Genomic DNA, 16,543 nt, shown 5'->3' with positions numbered 1-16,543 from the left:
TGTAGAATAACCGTAGAGCTCTGGGTAACGGGTATTACATTTTCTGCTCATAAATTTATATTTTTCATTTGTGATTTACTTTATTTTGATTTATTTCATTTTATTTTTAATTAATTATTTAATTTTTTTTTATTTTGATTTATTTTATTTAATTATTCCTTATTTAATATTATTATTAGTACTTTGATTTTTTGGCCCCCTACATGAGAATGGACGACGATGACGAAATCTATGAATCCATGACCGTATGATTGTAGGTAAAATGCAGCTCATTAGGTTGCGGTTGGCGGGCCACCTAATCCATATCGATGAGGATGATCCAGCCAGGAACGTCTATAAGGGCAATATATGATATACGGTAGAAAAAGAAGACGAAGCAGACGCTGCCTAAGATGGAGTTTTTATTTATGGTCCGAATATATTATATATACATGAATCTCTCGTTTCCACACTATTATGATTCACGAGCTAAAAAGTAACACCTGGAACTAATAAGGAATCCATCAGTCACAAGCGCAGCCCAATATTTCAGTTTTGTATTGTATTGTAGCAAAACTAGTCCTTCCCAGTACAGCTTGGTGTACCTTGCAAAACAGAACTAACCCTAACGTCACCAGCAATAAGACTATTTTTTTCAGTACCGCAACCAGTTTACGCTCATTTGTTTTATCTTTGCGAAATGCCTGCCGAATTCACACTCTTTTTCAAGTGTTCACAGTGCCAGGTAGCTTCTAGACGACTGGTTAGGAACATAAACTCCCAATAAAGCCAAAACCAGGATTGCCGACCTATTCTGAACATGCGTTCTGTTATAGCAGGAACTACGCTAGAATGGCCCTGCCGTAGCACAGAGAAATATTTCCAAACCACATTAGGGTTTAAATATATTACTCCTAGATTTCGAATGATAATTGATCAAAAACCCTACCAGCTTAATAAAACTTTTAAAATGATTGCATTTCCTGATTTCAAACAGAATACTGAAGACATTGTAGCTCTATTACCACTTCCAACAATTTGGAGCTAATTTTCAACGTACATGGCTACCTAGAAATTTTTCGAAACTTTGAATATTGAAAGACATCAATACCGACCATTATAGCCTCAATAGTTTCACGTCAAATATGGGGTAATTTCTTCAGTAAAACAAAAATATTAACTCGTTAAAACAATGGAAATAAATAAAGTGTAAGTGGAATGGCTCTATCATAATAAATGCTTCCTGATCTCTTTTGGTGGCAGGTCTCACAACTAGTGGACAAAAAACTATATGCGGTTTGTTTTTGTCGGCCAGTTGTGTTACCTGCCAATAAACAATAATCACCCCACATGCCTCCAAACAATGTTAACTGATCCACTAGACTGGCACGATCCTGCCATATGAGCAGTAGTCCAAACTATGAGGGCTCCACAAATTATTTTTTACACGGGAAGAGCCCACGTGGAGAGATGCATCGGCATCTGCCCTCAATAAAAAAAAGTGTGAGACCAAGAGTTACTATAGTGAGCGCTACAACAGGGACCATAAACTATTCTACCTTGATTTATCGTTTTCCACCCATAATCGCTTTCAACGATAAGGTTATGTAATCTGCACTAATTACAGCATCAAAATGGAACTCGATGAAAAATTACCTAAGGGTTATCCAAAACAGGAGCGACTTGACATGATGACCAATTGCTTGATAGTCTCCCTACTCCACCAAAAACAAACATAATACCACCGCTACTGAATCAACCATCGAATGAAGTCAACGAAAACTAAATTACCGCTCTTATAAAAAATAAATCCCTATGAAGGGGAAATTCCCTTTTAAAATAACCTTCTTTAATATCTTCTACATGGTGTCTATAAGGCAGACTGGGGTGATGGAATGATAAGTCTCCCAGTTGCTTGTCGGGATTCGATAGCAAAGCTAATTTTTTTCCCACTTTACGCGCCTTAAATATGCTGCCTGGTTCTGATAGTAAAGTTCGGCTCTCTATTAGGAACAATACCTACATTCTCAGTTACCGTTGGAATTGAACAGGCAATTATTCAATCGACTATTGAACTCGAGACTTTTATTTTATTCCCAGAATTCGACTTCAGGAAAATCATTTTCAGGATGGTTTGATTTCTACACGTCCATATTATCGTACGTAAATTATATCCATTTTCTACTCTTTCAACAGACGAAAGGGTAAGGCTTAGGCTTACATTAATTGAGATCAACATCATTCCTTGCCTGTGTTGATAACTCCCTGAAATATTAGGCATCTGCTGCTGGGCGTGCCACCCCGACAATAGGCATAGAAGAGAAGGCTAGAAGAACACATCCAATCTCATCTCATCAGCAGTTTGCACCTTGCTTTTGCCGATTTATTGATAGTTGCACTTTTTGTACCTACATGAGCCTTTTTAAATGGCTTTATAGCCATCCTTGCAGCTTGCGTAGTTTGTACTGTTTTTTTGCTAGTTTCAGATGCCTATCCATGTCAAACACCGACGAAAACGTCAAAAAAATGAAAGAAATGGTGGTCGTGGTCGAAAATCGCATTATCGCATATGGAACCGGTCAGCACCTTGTAATGGAAATTTTGCGTATCACACGTGTCAGGTGTATTTGGACAAGCGGGGATGTCTCGTCCAAACAAACCTAAATCTCGAGCGCAAGCAACATGATTGTACTCTGTCGAAATACTCTATATTAGCAGCAGGATTAAGTGCGAATTTACTGCGAAATATCCCTGAAATGCAAAATTTTTACAACGATACATGGCAGACTGGGAGGGTTGGCATAAATCCAATAAAAGGAAAAAATTCCGCAGAGCCCTTGGTAGGGCTGGTTCTCAGAGTTTACCTTATAACCACGATGGTGTCGACAATTCAAAATAGCGAAATGGGTTGGAACGCTATGAAGAGGAGGAAGAGTAGCAATCGCGAAACTATGCATGTCGTTTTCCTATCCTCCAGGAATGAACAAGAGGATATCAATTTTCTGCCCAGATTAATGGCGTTAAATTCTCAAAAAATGACAATAAATTTGCAAGTCCAAATTCTAACAAAAGGATAACAGGATTCAAAAGCTCCATAAGCGTATATAGTTCCCTTATACGAAAATGCACTTTATCAACTGAAGCGTCGATGTGCAGTCGTACTGAACATTACACACCCAGCGAAGCATAATTCCATACCATCCCCCGAGCCTTTATATGTTCCAGATACTGTAATACAGTAGCCCATTAAATAAGGAACATATTCAGTAGGAAAGTATCAACTAATATTAGAAAGCACTACCAACAGTGGCTAAAGCGAACACATGAGGAAACGAAAACAGTTCACCAAGCACAGCATTGAAATATTGTCGACAATTAAAAGTGACTTATTCGCTTCAGATACCATCTTGCGCACCAAAAACTCAACAGAATGACGCTTTCCCTTTACTTACATCAGCGGACTAAACCCCAAAACAACTAATAAGTTTGGACCAAGTGCCAAGTGTAAGACTTCGTAGTTCCTCAGACACTTGCCAACACACCCCTTGTCAACGTAATATAAACGCGGTTTGTTTTCCCGCTGGCATTTTGCAACATACTTTACGACGGTCTACATTTATCAGAATTAGTTAAGGAACTAAGAAGAGGAGCTCGTGCATGACTAGAAGCTGATCCGCCTCGCACTTCTCGCGAATGCCATCGCAGCTGGACTAGTTCCATGTCTAAGAAATGTTTAATCCTATAGTACGGATTCTTCAGCTTCCTGGAAGGATATTTGAACAGCAATTGAAAAGTCATGACACGTTTATATCAGAATTCTTTAGAATAATGAATCTTCCGTCTCCTTGCGTATCAACCCAAGTGACCTTAGCATCGTCCCAGATAGTTCTAACCTAATATCAATTAGCTGTAAACCGAAAAAATAAGAAGCACTATCGTTAAATAAACGATAGTAAGCAGACCAACACATCCCGTACGGGAAAATCAGAACGAATTGTGTTTAGCTAGTGCTCCATCCTCATTGCTGACAGCTCCCCAAAGTCATTTCATTTCGTCATAAATTTATTTCCGGACACTTAAGAACGTGCCACAGCAGAAATTGCTAGTACACATCCAACGATGTCTTCCCTTGCCGTGAATGGATTCTAGAAACGAAATCACTGCAGAGACTTCTCACCATTACCCTTAAAAATAAAGGGAAGACTAGTGAATAGAATAGAGGAAATGTCAACTTTGATTACAACCCCAATTTCACTTGGCAAATCTCATTTTCGCACCTGGCCTCATTTATCCAGTGTGGATTAATTTAGATTGTCAAATTGAGCTTTGATAATCGGCGAAACTCTTGGAGGGTGACTGCGAAAATTGATTTATAGGGAGACTGTTCAGAGTTCAGACACAAAGCATTTGGGGTTATTTGTCCAAACAGCAGGCGTGAGGCAATTTATTGGTTTACTCAATGGGAGATCCAGCTCATACAGGAGGGAAGTATTTACGAAAAAAATGAGAGTCGGGAGTGGCTCTGCTACTGACACTTCTGTTTTCAATGAAACATGATAAGGAGGAAGGATATCCAGGTGTGCTTTGAAGCGAGTTTATGTGTTAATGCAGGTGAGAAAAAAAATCATCTCAGTAGTGCTGTCTTGAATATTACGAATGCGGAAAGCTTTAAACAATATTTCTTGGGTGTATTCAAATGCTCTCTTGCTAGAATTATAATAAATTCCGCATATCCATAATCCCCACATTACACATAAATTTTCCTTACATTCCACTCTATGCTCCTATGATAGATACATCCATATCAGTATTCATACTCCTCCAGCTGTACCAGCTAGCGCCAAAGCATCTGAAATACTCCGCATAGACCAAAAGTAAACTATTTCAACTCTGGCCAGGAAAAACATACATAAATCTGATTTTTGGGTTGACACGGGCCTGCATTATGACACCCGAGAGAATAGTCAAAATCCTGACAGTAGTCGGGGTCGTGTTAAAACAAACTTCCAGACATTCATTCATTCTGAATGTTATATGGTTTCGAATTTATTTTTCAGTAGATAGTTCCGAGGGTGTGTAAATTGACGAGAGCGACTACAAATAAAGCTAAGATATGAATATAAGAGGATTGTGGAGCTTTGCGAACGGGTTCAGTTGGATTCTTAAGAAGAAACTGATTTAGCAATATAAAGAATCAACCTATATAATTTTACAAAAATATCTTTTTATATTGGGATATTGTTCTCAGAACTCCTAAGGATTTCAGATTAGTTCTGCTAATTAAAAGTATAATATTAGCTTGAAAACAAAAAGGAAACAAAACGATTTAGTTTAAGTTTAGAAGCAATAAAATTAACGAATCAACGTTTTATTAGCAAATTCGTCTTTGTTTACTCTATTTTTGAAAAATCTATTTTGAAGTTTCTAGACAGCAGCTCTTGTAAAGCCCAAGTATCAAGGAATGAGGGAGAAACGACATTTTATAGCTGTTTGAACTCATTTTCTAAATAAATATCGAAAAACTAAAATGGTGACATTAATTCATGATAAATTGAAAACCGCATCAAATCGAAGGTCAACAACAGTTTCATGAAAATAACAAAATTGAATGAAAACTTAATATTTTAGAATATATATATATATGTAAATATACGTACACAAACATTTATGTATATTCTATCATTAATGATGAAAAGAACGATTCATGAAAGTGATTCCATAGTCCCGACGGCTGCATTTTCACAGAAGCAAAGATGTGAATGACGAAGGAAACCCTTTAATTTCAACTATGTAGTATTCTCACAGCAAAAAGGCTTTAACTTAATTACCCAACTAAAGCCATGACAACCAACCCCCAAAAAAGATTCGATCCTGACCTCAATTCTAACGGTTAAACGTTGAGCGAATAAGAACCCTGAGTTAATCGAAAGAAAGAGCCTAACTGTCATTAGAACCTTAGATTGGAATCCTCAACGAATAAAAATAAAAAAATAAAGCCGACACCTTCTAGCCAATATTGACGACATGAGGCTCCAATTGGCGTCACATGCAGAGGAAAAATTCTTTCCAACAAATTACGTATGCTTCCGACCAAAAAAAACGGCTTCGGGCATAACAACGCATTTAGATGAACCCCAGTAGGACAAATCACTACCGTCGGCTCACACCAAAACTAACCTCTAAACCATTTTTCGTCAGATGTAAACCGCCGTGGCAGCGGTGTCGCTCGTCAAACATTCAACCCAATCTTCTTTTTCTTCAGCCTTTGTCCCCCTCACAAGCGGTGTCGGCTCGTCGTGATCGGTTTCGCCATTTGGCTCTATCGAATGCCTGATCTGGGTGCAGTCTCGAGGCTTTTAAATCCCCATCCAGCCTTGTTTAGGCCGCCTTTTGGTCGTTTACCATCGACTTCAATATTCAGACCAATCTTGGCAAATGAATTCTCGTCAGTACGAATTGCGTGACCATACCATTGAAGACGCCTCTCTCGCAACTTTCCCACGATCAGTGCAAACCCATAACGATCGCAGATATCCTCATTTCGGATGTGATCAAAACGTGTCACCCCACTAGTCCAACGTAACATCTTCGTTTCCATTACCGCAAGACGCCGTTCATTGTCTTTTATAGTTGGTCCGCACCATAGAGAGCGACAGGACGGACAACATTGCGGTAAATTTTCGATTTGAGACGTTCGTTGATACGTCGATCACAAAAAACACCAGTTGTGGAACGCAACTTCATCCAAAGTAAATAAAGCTGTCATAAACTTAAATGGGTAGGTCATATCTAAGTTTTCGGACCGCTTCAACACGGAAGGCGGACCGACAGTTGGGGAGACTAGTGTTAATGTGGCAAATGAGGTTTGCGGCTCCCTTCCCCGAGGGAACGAGTTTTCCAGTTTTTTGGCAACGGACAACGGAGGCATTGTGGCTTCATGATGTTAGGAGTTCCACAGTCATAGCAAAGCCAACGTAACTCCCCCACCATTGCCATTGGTGTCCCAGATCCCCACAGTTCCAACAACCCCTGGGCTATACAGCTTCGACCTCTGCTTCATGCATGTCTGGGGGATTCGGGCTGTCTCGTTCACAAGCAAGTTCGGTTGCGTCCACTTCCGACAAATGACGCTTTGAGACCGAAAATTTAACCAGCTGACGTACGGCAAAGCGGTCTTGCTAGTTTTCAAATCTTTCGACCCATTCACGTAACTCGCGAATTGTATTTATGTGAATGGGGAAAATTGCCCGCATGATCTCCGGTCTCAGGCTGCGACGCAGTGTTTCCAACAATTCAGCCTCTTAGGCGGTTGCTGGAGTTCGGACACCAAACGTCGGATGTTTTTGAAAAATTCTACGACAGGTTCGTGGCCTTTTTGTGTCCGGCTCCAAATCCGCTCCCAGAGATCAATGTCTGACAAACGATCCCGGAATTGATCTCGGAGAGCGTCCCGCAGAGCCGCCCATTGAGCATCGGGGTTGCCTTGCCAATATTCCCAGTACCAGTCCGCCGCTTCTCCGGTAAACAAGGTGTAGGTGTATTCCAATAAAATAGAAGATTTCCTTTGCAGAGTCGAATGAACTAAGGATTCGACTCGGAAAAGGAACTTTTCTATTGGTAGCGATCCCCCGGAGCCGTCATATTTTATGCCCCAAGAGTTCAAGATGTGCGATATTTTGTCCGAGGAAATCACGCTGCGTACACGTCCCGATGAACTGGATGGGTGAGTTAACGGGAGTAGTGGCGTCGAAAGAGAAACATATGCTGGAGGTCGATCCATTCTCGGAGGAATCTTAAGCGTGGAAGAACGCCGTTCCTCGTCCAACAGCTCCTTAACAAACATACTCAGCCTCGACATCAATCAGGCTTCTAGATATGACATCGACAGCGTCACATCATATGATCCTCCTACCCATTTCAAGTTCATAACAAAGCTTAGCCACCAACAACTAAAGCCCTATTTGCAACAAAGGTTGGCATTATTTTACAAGGTTACAATAGTGAGTGGTACAAACAATATAAAAGGAAACTCCCCTTTACTGTGAGAACTACACCATCGCAAGGCGCCAAGCTTTGCTTAAAAGCGATGGGAATAGATCGTAAAGTGGTGCGGCCAACGACTGCATGAAGGTTGGAATTCGCTCACTATCATTCTACCCTCAAAGACTTTGTGGTAGGTTGTTCGACAAACTCTAAAAAATTGGCGAGCTTTCATCGTTAAATAAGTACTTCCTGCACCTTCCATAGAAGAGCATAATAACGTTAAGCTTCTATAACATCTTAGTGTCTAAGGTAATACCAATGCCACCTCATAATTGATATTAGGAAGCGTACCACGAGAATGAGGCAATAGACTATGACTATCGGTATTCCCGAAATGAATGCTAAAAAGTTTCGGGAACCAACGGGCAGAAAATTTTTCTGTAGGCATTAAATAGTCACATTGCAAGTGTCGGTTCAAGCATGGATAAAGTGTGACACCAGCCGACTCAGTTGTAAATGAGTACCTAAGTCAAAGCAGGGTACTAATCACCGGTGACTGAAATGCTGATTATATTGCCTGTTATAGGGTATCATAGTCCTATAGTGTATCATTTTGGTCTTAAATGAAGTGTTCTAACGCGTGTCGAAAATCAGATCCAATGAGATTGCCCATCATTCTCCCTTCATTGATAATGTCGTGCCAACGATTATTATTAATGAAAAACTGCCACATCCCTAATCAGACATGGGATCAATCCCCGCAAAATATTTCCATACCTTACCAAAAGACCATGAATTTTGGCGGAAAAATTAGAGATTAAGGATTTGAGTATGTAAACTGAACTTGCATTCTCTGCTCTTGTAAAAGGATTTAGGAAGATCTCCAGACTGTCTCACCAATCAAAGTGATGACGACAACAAATGAATCAGTTAAAAATTAAAGAAAATAGAAAAAATGACTTACGGTTTCGCCCAGGGCAGGAGCAATTGATCAGACGCTTCCCCACCTCTGTCCTGGGAGCTGTGAACCAAAAGTGGCAACAGATAGATAGATCGCTCCTTTTTATATAATCGCAAAAAGGACCGGGCTACGAACTATATCCAACTTAAAGCCGCCAACTTGTCACCGCCCCTTTCTCACCTCTTCCGCTTTTCGCAACCTCCTGCGATGTTAGCATTCTGCTCACATTTTCCGGCATCAGTACTTCACGTAAAGTTTCATCTAGGTTTCTCCTCTCAACCCTGAATCTCGGACTGTGGAAGAATATGTGCTCAGAGTCCTCGGGGATTCCCTCGCAGTTTGGATAATTGGGCGAATTGTCAAATTTGAACCTGAAGAAGTACTGACGACATGTCTCGGCAGAAACTGGATGAGATTATAATTAATCTCCCCATGTTGTCTTCTCAGCCACTTCATGGTAGGAATCAGCCTGTGTGTCCACCGGCCCTTTCCCGAGTAATCCCAACGCTCCTGCCATATATTTACAGATCTCTCCCATTTGGCGTGTCACGCACCAAAAGAGATTTCCTATATTCAAGAGAAGGATGATTTTTATGAGCAACTACGAGCAGCTCAGAGTAGGGCTCTTGAAGGTGACATTGTGATAGATGATTTGAATAGCAAAGTGGGTGCTGACAACACTTTGCTCAGTTATGTAATAGAGATGGTTAGTCTCGGCATGGTCCTACATGGTTTTGGGGACCGCAACAACAACAGTGAGTGGCTTTTTATATTACTGTGTCTTCAATCAACTCATCATCGGTGACACCATGTTCAAGGATAGGGAATGCCACAAGATCAATTGAATTTCAATAGGAACCATCTCTGCGATCCAGCTTTCTTCCAGAATATTGAGAATGTTGATGAGCTCGGGGCCGCAATCTCTGGTGTGGGAGAAGTTGTCGGCCACGTTCCAAAAAGACTTCGCAGGATCTGGCTGATTGCGGAAACATGCAAGTCGATCGATGAACGTAAGGAGCTAAGAGTTCTGCTAGTGACTACGACTTGAGATGGATGCTGATAAATGTAATTCCACTATTACTTGGTGGAGGAAACAGAAGCTGCCGCAAAAAAACAGTGATTCCGCTACAGCGCACAGCATCATGAAAGAGTTTCTAAGTAGTCATAAGCCTTTCGATAATTTTGTAAACTACTATGATGAGAAGAAGAGAAAGAATATCCGGAGAATTTGATCAACAGAGAACAGATTCGTCTCCGCTCTAGATCTTCTTGTACCGATAACATGAATATCCAGCAGATCATTGTAGCGCGTGGTCCGAAGTTCACATCACCGTTCCTCCTGCTTTTCACTAACTTCGGAAAAGAGCAGTAACTGGAAGTATATCTGGGATACTATTACGTGCGGCCCTGTACCAGGGAACCGGAAGTTTGGTGCTTATGACTTTTTGATTAGAAATCGGAAGGGGCAGCGGATAAATCATCTTTTAAAAAAAGTGGGTCGTTCTAGAAACAGATGTGGTGTGAGAAGTGTAGATATCTCGGAAGACCTGGAAGAAGCTGAACCACATTTCGGCAAATCGACAACGATTGCGTGTACGTGTAGTTCACGCGCTATGCTCAATTTAGGAGATATTGCCAACCGTATATATTTGGCTGAGGGACACGACTTTAAATGTCGTAATATGGACATGTGAAAGACTAACCATTCAAAAAACAAAGAAAGACTAACCATTCAAAATTATCTGGAGCCTACGTTGTAAGGGCGAAAATCAACGACGTACAGGAAAAGCTAGAGTTTAACGTGTAGTCGTTTGAATGGGAAATCCGAGTGATTAACACTCCCAGAGACATTAGAAATGGTGACAGTGAGAACCTAGGACACTTTGGAAATCAAAAGCTAGGATAGTTTGCTACAAGCACTTCTTCAGCATTTGCTTTACCGAAAATATCTGATCGATTGTTGACTTTCAAAGTAAAAGTCCAGATATTCGCACATATTATTTGTTTGAGGAGGGTTCTAAGTTTCTTTCAATTATTTTTGGTAGCACTTTGCCACATGTACACAACAACGATATTCCTCTATATTTCTTGCAGTAGAATTTTCCACATTTGGTATAAATGCGACAATCTTCTGGCATAATTTCGTAAGACCAAATAGTGTTTATGAACTCATAAGGCCCGGTCGCCATATCTACACTTCTTATCTTTAGTAGCTCAGCAGGTATTCCATCCACATCCGGCACTTTGTTGTTTCTAATCGTTTTTAATACCCCCGTCACATTTTTGAGTGTAGGTGGTGCTTCCCTAATTCTAAGATGTGCGGAGATTGGGTGGGTTGGGTGAATTCCTGCTGTCATTCTTTCGTCAGGTTGTAGACGGATCTTAGATTCAGTCTATCAAAATTTGCAATAACGAACCGAAATTGCGATGGTTAAAAGACCATCCTTAGTGGCTGGAGAAGGCCAAGAAGGGAGAGCTAACCCAAAAACCTGCTTGCACGCCCTTGTACTAGTCAAACACGGGAATGTGCGTCGAGGTGAATCAAGTAATTAGAGCGCTGGGCTGTCATAGCGTCATAGCGGAAGGTCGCGATTCAAATCTCGCTGGTGACAGAGGGATTTGTTGTCTTCACTGGCTGTCAGATACCAGTCGATTCAGCTGGGAGTGAGTACCTGAGTCAAATCAGGGTATTAATCTCAGGCACGAGCAATTCTGACCACAATGCCTCCTGCAGTATACTGTAGTGTACCGTTACGGTCTTGAATGAAGTGCTCTAACATACTTAAGGGCCCTGATCCAATATGGATTGCTTCGCCAACGATTATTATTATTATTCTTTCTTCTTTGACGGAAGTAGTTCTAAAGTGACGGAAGTAGTTGGTCGAATGCTGTGCCGTTCCGTCTTCAATGATTCATTTTCACTTTGTTCTCTGATTTCTAACAAAAAAGTTTGAATTCTCACGATCCATTTTGCTAGATTTTGGTTATCTAATTTTCTGCGGCGGGGAACAATTTGATAGGTGTTTCTCCATTAATAAGCACTATGGACGGGAGTTCTCCTGTGCACATGCTGCAATAACCTCTGAGGTTGGCGGTGTCCACGAGAAGAGATCCTGTGAGTTGGATTGATCCTTCCACCCAGAATGTTAAGGCGACGATTGCCTATATCATGCCACAAGTTGACAGATTGGTTCGAAGGCACTTGTCTGTGTTTCAAGACTCGAATCCATCAGGCGCCACAGCATCAGCCTGCTTCAACTCGTGTCGCGCATGTAACAGACAGACATGACGATGAACGAAATGTAAATAATTTTTTCTGACATAACAATGAAGCTTCAACATTTTCGGGCAGACCTTCACGATCAATTTCTTCATTTTTTTTTAGACTTTTGGGATAGCTCTCCCCCTCTTGGTCGTTTCGAGTCACTCTACATGGTCTTTTGAACATCAGCAATCTACAGTAGTCATTACAAATTGCACCCAACGCTTTTAGCATGAATTTGAAATAAGGCGTTTTTTAATTTGGGGACTCCCTCCTTCCCACCTCAACCCCGTAGAACTCTTCATATAAAAGGGACATCCTTCAATATAATGGCCTGAAGAGGTCAATGCAGGGCGGGAACCTCAAAAGCCGCGCCTCACAAAACATCTGAGGCAAGGGAAACATCGATGGAAGACGTGATCCGTCGTGGACGCGGAGTTTTAAGGATCCACGCGCGCGGTCGAGACATCTTTTATTATTTTTTTTTTTTCATTTCCAGGTTTAGTTCGCATGTTGTTTATTTCGATTCGATTTTATTCGATCCCCCTTTCCGAGCCTGGCTAGCGCATAGATGTGCAAGGACGGGTCGATAGGGCACTTCGATGTAGCTTAAAAATTTACGGGCGGACCTTCACAGTAAATTTCGCCATTTTTTTCGGTTTTTGGGGTAGCTCCCCCTCTTAGTCTTTTAACTAGCGTAAGTGCCAGTAATTATTACAAATTACCATTCAATGTGTAAATTTCGTCATTTATATGTTTTCGTTTCCTATTTCGGCAAATTTTTTTAAACTACGTGTTTTAAATCTAAATTTGTGTTTCGTTTGGCTCCCGTGGGTAGCTTCGGACATTGTTTATATGCGGCGTTTTTTACTTTTATTGCTAACTGGCACTCTTCATCAACTCATTCGTTTCTTCTTCGCCAAGGTTTATTTCCGATGGCTTTCTCAATATGGTAATAGCTTTCGAGGTTCATTCCACTTGTTTTCCTACAACAGTCACGGTTTTAGGAGTTGTGTCATAAAAACCATATCCCACAGTCCTGCTTTATTGAGTAATCTCTTGTACTCAACCATCTTCCAAACTAGCTGTCATATAGCATCCATTTTAAGCAAGTCACTATATGATTAAGTAGTGGATTATCTGTATTTTTTACGATTTCTTACCAGGGCAGAGGCAAATCGTCAGACGCTGCCTCACCTCTGCAAATCGTCAGACGCTGCCTCACCTCTGCCCTGGGAGCAGCGTGACCGTATCGGCTCGCACATGTTGAGTGCGAATTATATAAAGGAGCACTCAATACCTGCGAGCCGCTATGGTCACACTGCTCCCAGGGCAGAGGTGAGGCAACGTCTGACGATTTGCCTCAGCCCTGGTAAAAAACCGTAAAGCCGCCATCGCTTGACATTTTGGCCAAATGTTTTTGTTTCAAAGATTATAAAAAAACTAAGAGATATATGATGAGCTCCGTAACGACGCAACAACTAGTGTCCGGTCTAGTCCTAGCTCAATCAGTGCAAAACCGGAATGTTCGGAGTTCCTGAACATCCCGATTTTACCGCAAGATGAACCAATTCGATATTCCCAATAGCTACAGGGAATCCTCGCTTACGCCATCGCTCCATCTCAGGCGGGGTCTACCACATCTACTTTTTCGGACTAGATGATCCTCACCCACATTTCGTCCTTATTTAGGCTACGGAATCGTCCATCCTTCCGTGAGGAACCAAAAACTCTTGGAGGATTGTCCACCTCAAACGCGCAAAGAGTTCGCTTTTTTTTCCTGTTAATAACCCAAGTTTCCAACGAATACGTAAAGACTGAGACGTTTCAGGACAGGTAAGCTATCTTATTTTTATTAGAAACGATAATTGGTTATAAAATACAGTCCATACTACCCTGCATTATTATTTTAATGTTAATGTTACATTCTAACCTCAGTCCTCGCACTTGGGACGTAATTAACTCCACATAAATAAAAAATAAAAGCACCTCAAAGACTTCAACATTCCAGTTAATGGCTCAGTCCTCGAAGAGACGTTTCCTTTCTGCAGAAATTCTAACAGAGAAACTTCATCAACTTTCCACTACGTTAAAATTCTATTACACTGGCGTTAACAGTAAAAATCTTTTTCATTCAATTAAAAAGCAATTTCCTGCAATTCAATTTAAAGCTGCTAATCTCTACGGATTGCAATAAGATGGGATAAGCCCAGGTGTGTCCATAAATGAAGTTTTGCTTTGTCCAGGCTGCGGCTGTGATATTTCAGTGCATAGTTGGTAGTGCAATATCAATAGATAATCTCTCAGGTGTGCAAAGCTAATAAGATAGAATGTTCATTAAATATATCTGAATGACAGTAGCGATTTGATTTTATCATGAATGATGAAGAGAATTAAGAGAGGTGTAATTTGACATGGTAGCCTTAATGCAATTGTTGAAGGTGAATATCGAGCAAGTTATCTCTGAAGTAAAGAGTCCTAGGATAGTGTAGCTATTGGGGAGGTATTTCTCTAATCCGAAAGTAATTATCCATTCACCCGACACCCTCAGAGAAGAGCAAGTTGATAACTGTCCAGGATCATTTTAAGTGTACTCTAAGATAAATTTAAATTGAGCAACAGGTTAAAAATGCTGATATACATGGTAGGAGATGTAAAAAAATTAAATTTAGCGTAATTAATTAAAATATTTAGAAGAAACTCACCTTAGCATGAAATGTGATGCCGCGATAGAAGGCCGCCTCATCGTGTACTGGAATCCTATAATCTTGATCCTGGTCTTTGACCAGATCATATTGTGTGGAAGGCATCCTTAAGTAATTAACAAGCACTGATTGCGTCCACGTTAGATATCATGAGAACGATTTCATTTTGCGCGCGCTACGTTTACGCAACGACCTTCGAGCATGCACCAAAATTCCACCGCCGTTTCGTTTACCTTTCGCACTCATAAAATTTTTAAGATAAATTGATTTTTCCCTTAAGACTACTATGTCGAATCGATTTTCTTTTCCTTTTACTTTTCCTCCGAGCAGCAAACTTTCTCGGATTCGCGAAAATTGCTCACCTGTCGGCAAATTTTCTTGTTTCTTTCTTCGAAAGAAACTTTTCTAACTTGTGAATTTTTTATTTTGATATTCGGAGAATTACTTTTCCTTTGCCTGTATTTTTTCCGGGAATGTTTGGTTCAGATTTGTTATTTCTTCCGAAATATGCCTGATAGTGGAAGAGGGTGACTGAAGATGTCGTGTGCTTTTCTATTTTCCAATCCGCTCGATGTGTGATACGGTGTCGCAATGAAGATGATGAATAAAATATTCAATCTGAAAGAAAAACAGGAGGAAAATGAGATGAGTTTATTATTTGTATATTTTGACATGGTTCACGAGTGTGTTGTATGAGAATGAGGTAGCTCATAAGTCAGATGGAACTTCTCAACGTCAGATAAAAGGAAAATGAGTTGGCGACACAATAAATTATGAGAAATTTAGTTAAATGTGGCATGTTAATGGCCACCATGGATTATAGAGACAAATGGATATCGGAGAGAATGTATGTATGCAGTCTTCGGAGAACCAAATCTCTTAGCCAACAAGCAAATGAAAAATATATTGGTGATATCAGAGGGTTATCTTTTGCAATAAACTTTGTTATTTGATGAAGATTTATGGAAAATTTACGAATTTTTATCAAGGCCAATCTAGTCTAATTGGACTCGGATCAAAGTTATTTCTAAATAGCTCCTGCTTAGCTTTTCATTTCCTAGTCTGCTAATATTTTTGCAGTAAATTTGGGAATGTTCTCTCAGAATAAACTGTCCAGGAAGCAGCAAACAGTGGATAGGAGGCAGAGACTCTGACAACCTCGGATAAGGACTAATACCACGGCTACAACATTACGCTTTCGAAAACGGTTATGATTCTAGAATTTGTATATGTTCTTGGGCAATGATTTTGTGGGCCCAAGAATTGTCATTTTTTTCAACTTGAGCGAAGATTCCAACGATGTAAGTTGGAAATTCAGGGTGTAAACGAAATGAAATGATGGAATTCTGGAGTATACTCCTTTCCCTCTTGCAGCACTGTGCTTGGAGGCACTGTAAAAGATGAACTACAAAGTGCGACTCGAACTCACGATCGCAAAAGTCAAAGTGCTAAGCTCTGCAAAACCGGGCGATGACAAAGCAATTATTACAAGTTATTCCATAGCGAAAGAAGACCGGGACAGGCCTAGAGCCTATACCCTCGCTGAAAAGATCATGCACACCTTTCTGTGCTTGGACTAGAGCTCCAAGACACTAACCTTGATCAAACTGAACCAGGCGAGAACGGAGAGCGTATATATCTTCTCAGTTTACA

At 40.6% G+C, this 16,543-nt stretch overlaps 1 protein-coding gene across 2 annotated transcripts in view; it reads right to left on the bottom strand.

Annotated features, from left to right (window-relative positions):
- Positions 1 to 16,543, bottom strand: part of LOC119647418 (capon-like protein) — a 389,473-nt gene that overhangs the window by 338,337 nt on the left and 34,593 nt on the right. For both annotated transcript variants that reach the window (XM_038048308.1, XM_038048306.1), the window contains exon 2: positions 14,891 to 15,508. In XM_038048308.1, the coding sequence (XP_037904236.1) occupies positions 14,891 to 14,995 (105 nt within the window). In that variant the 5' untranslated portion in view covers positions 14,996 to 15,508. The remainder of the gene's footprint in view (positions 1 to 14,890; positions 15,509 to 16,543) is intronic.

The sequence above is a fragment of the Hermetia illucens genome, chromosome 2, assembly GCF_905115235.1.
Source record: "Hermetia illucens chromosome 2, iHerIll2.2.curated.20191125, whole genome shotgun sequence".
Classification (NCBI taxonomy): domain Eukaryota; kingdom Metazoa; phylum Arthropoda; class Insecta; order Diptera; family Stratiomyidae; genus Hermetia; species Hermetia illucens.
The sequence above is the reverse complement of the archived record's forward strand: the minus strand, read 5'-3'. Positions and strand labels throughout refer to the sequence as shown.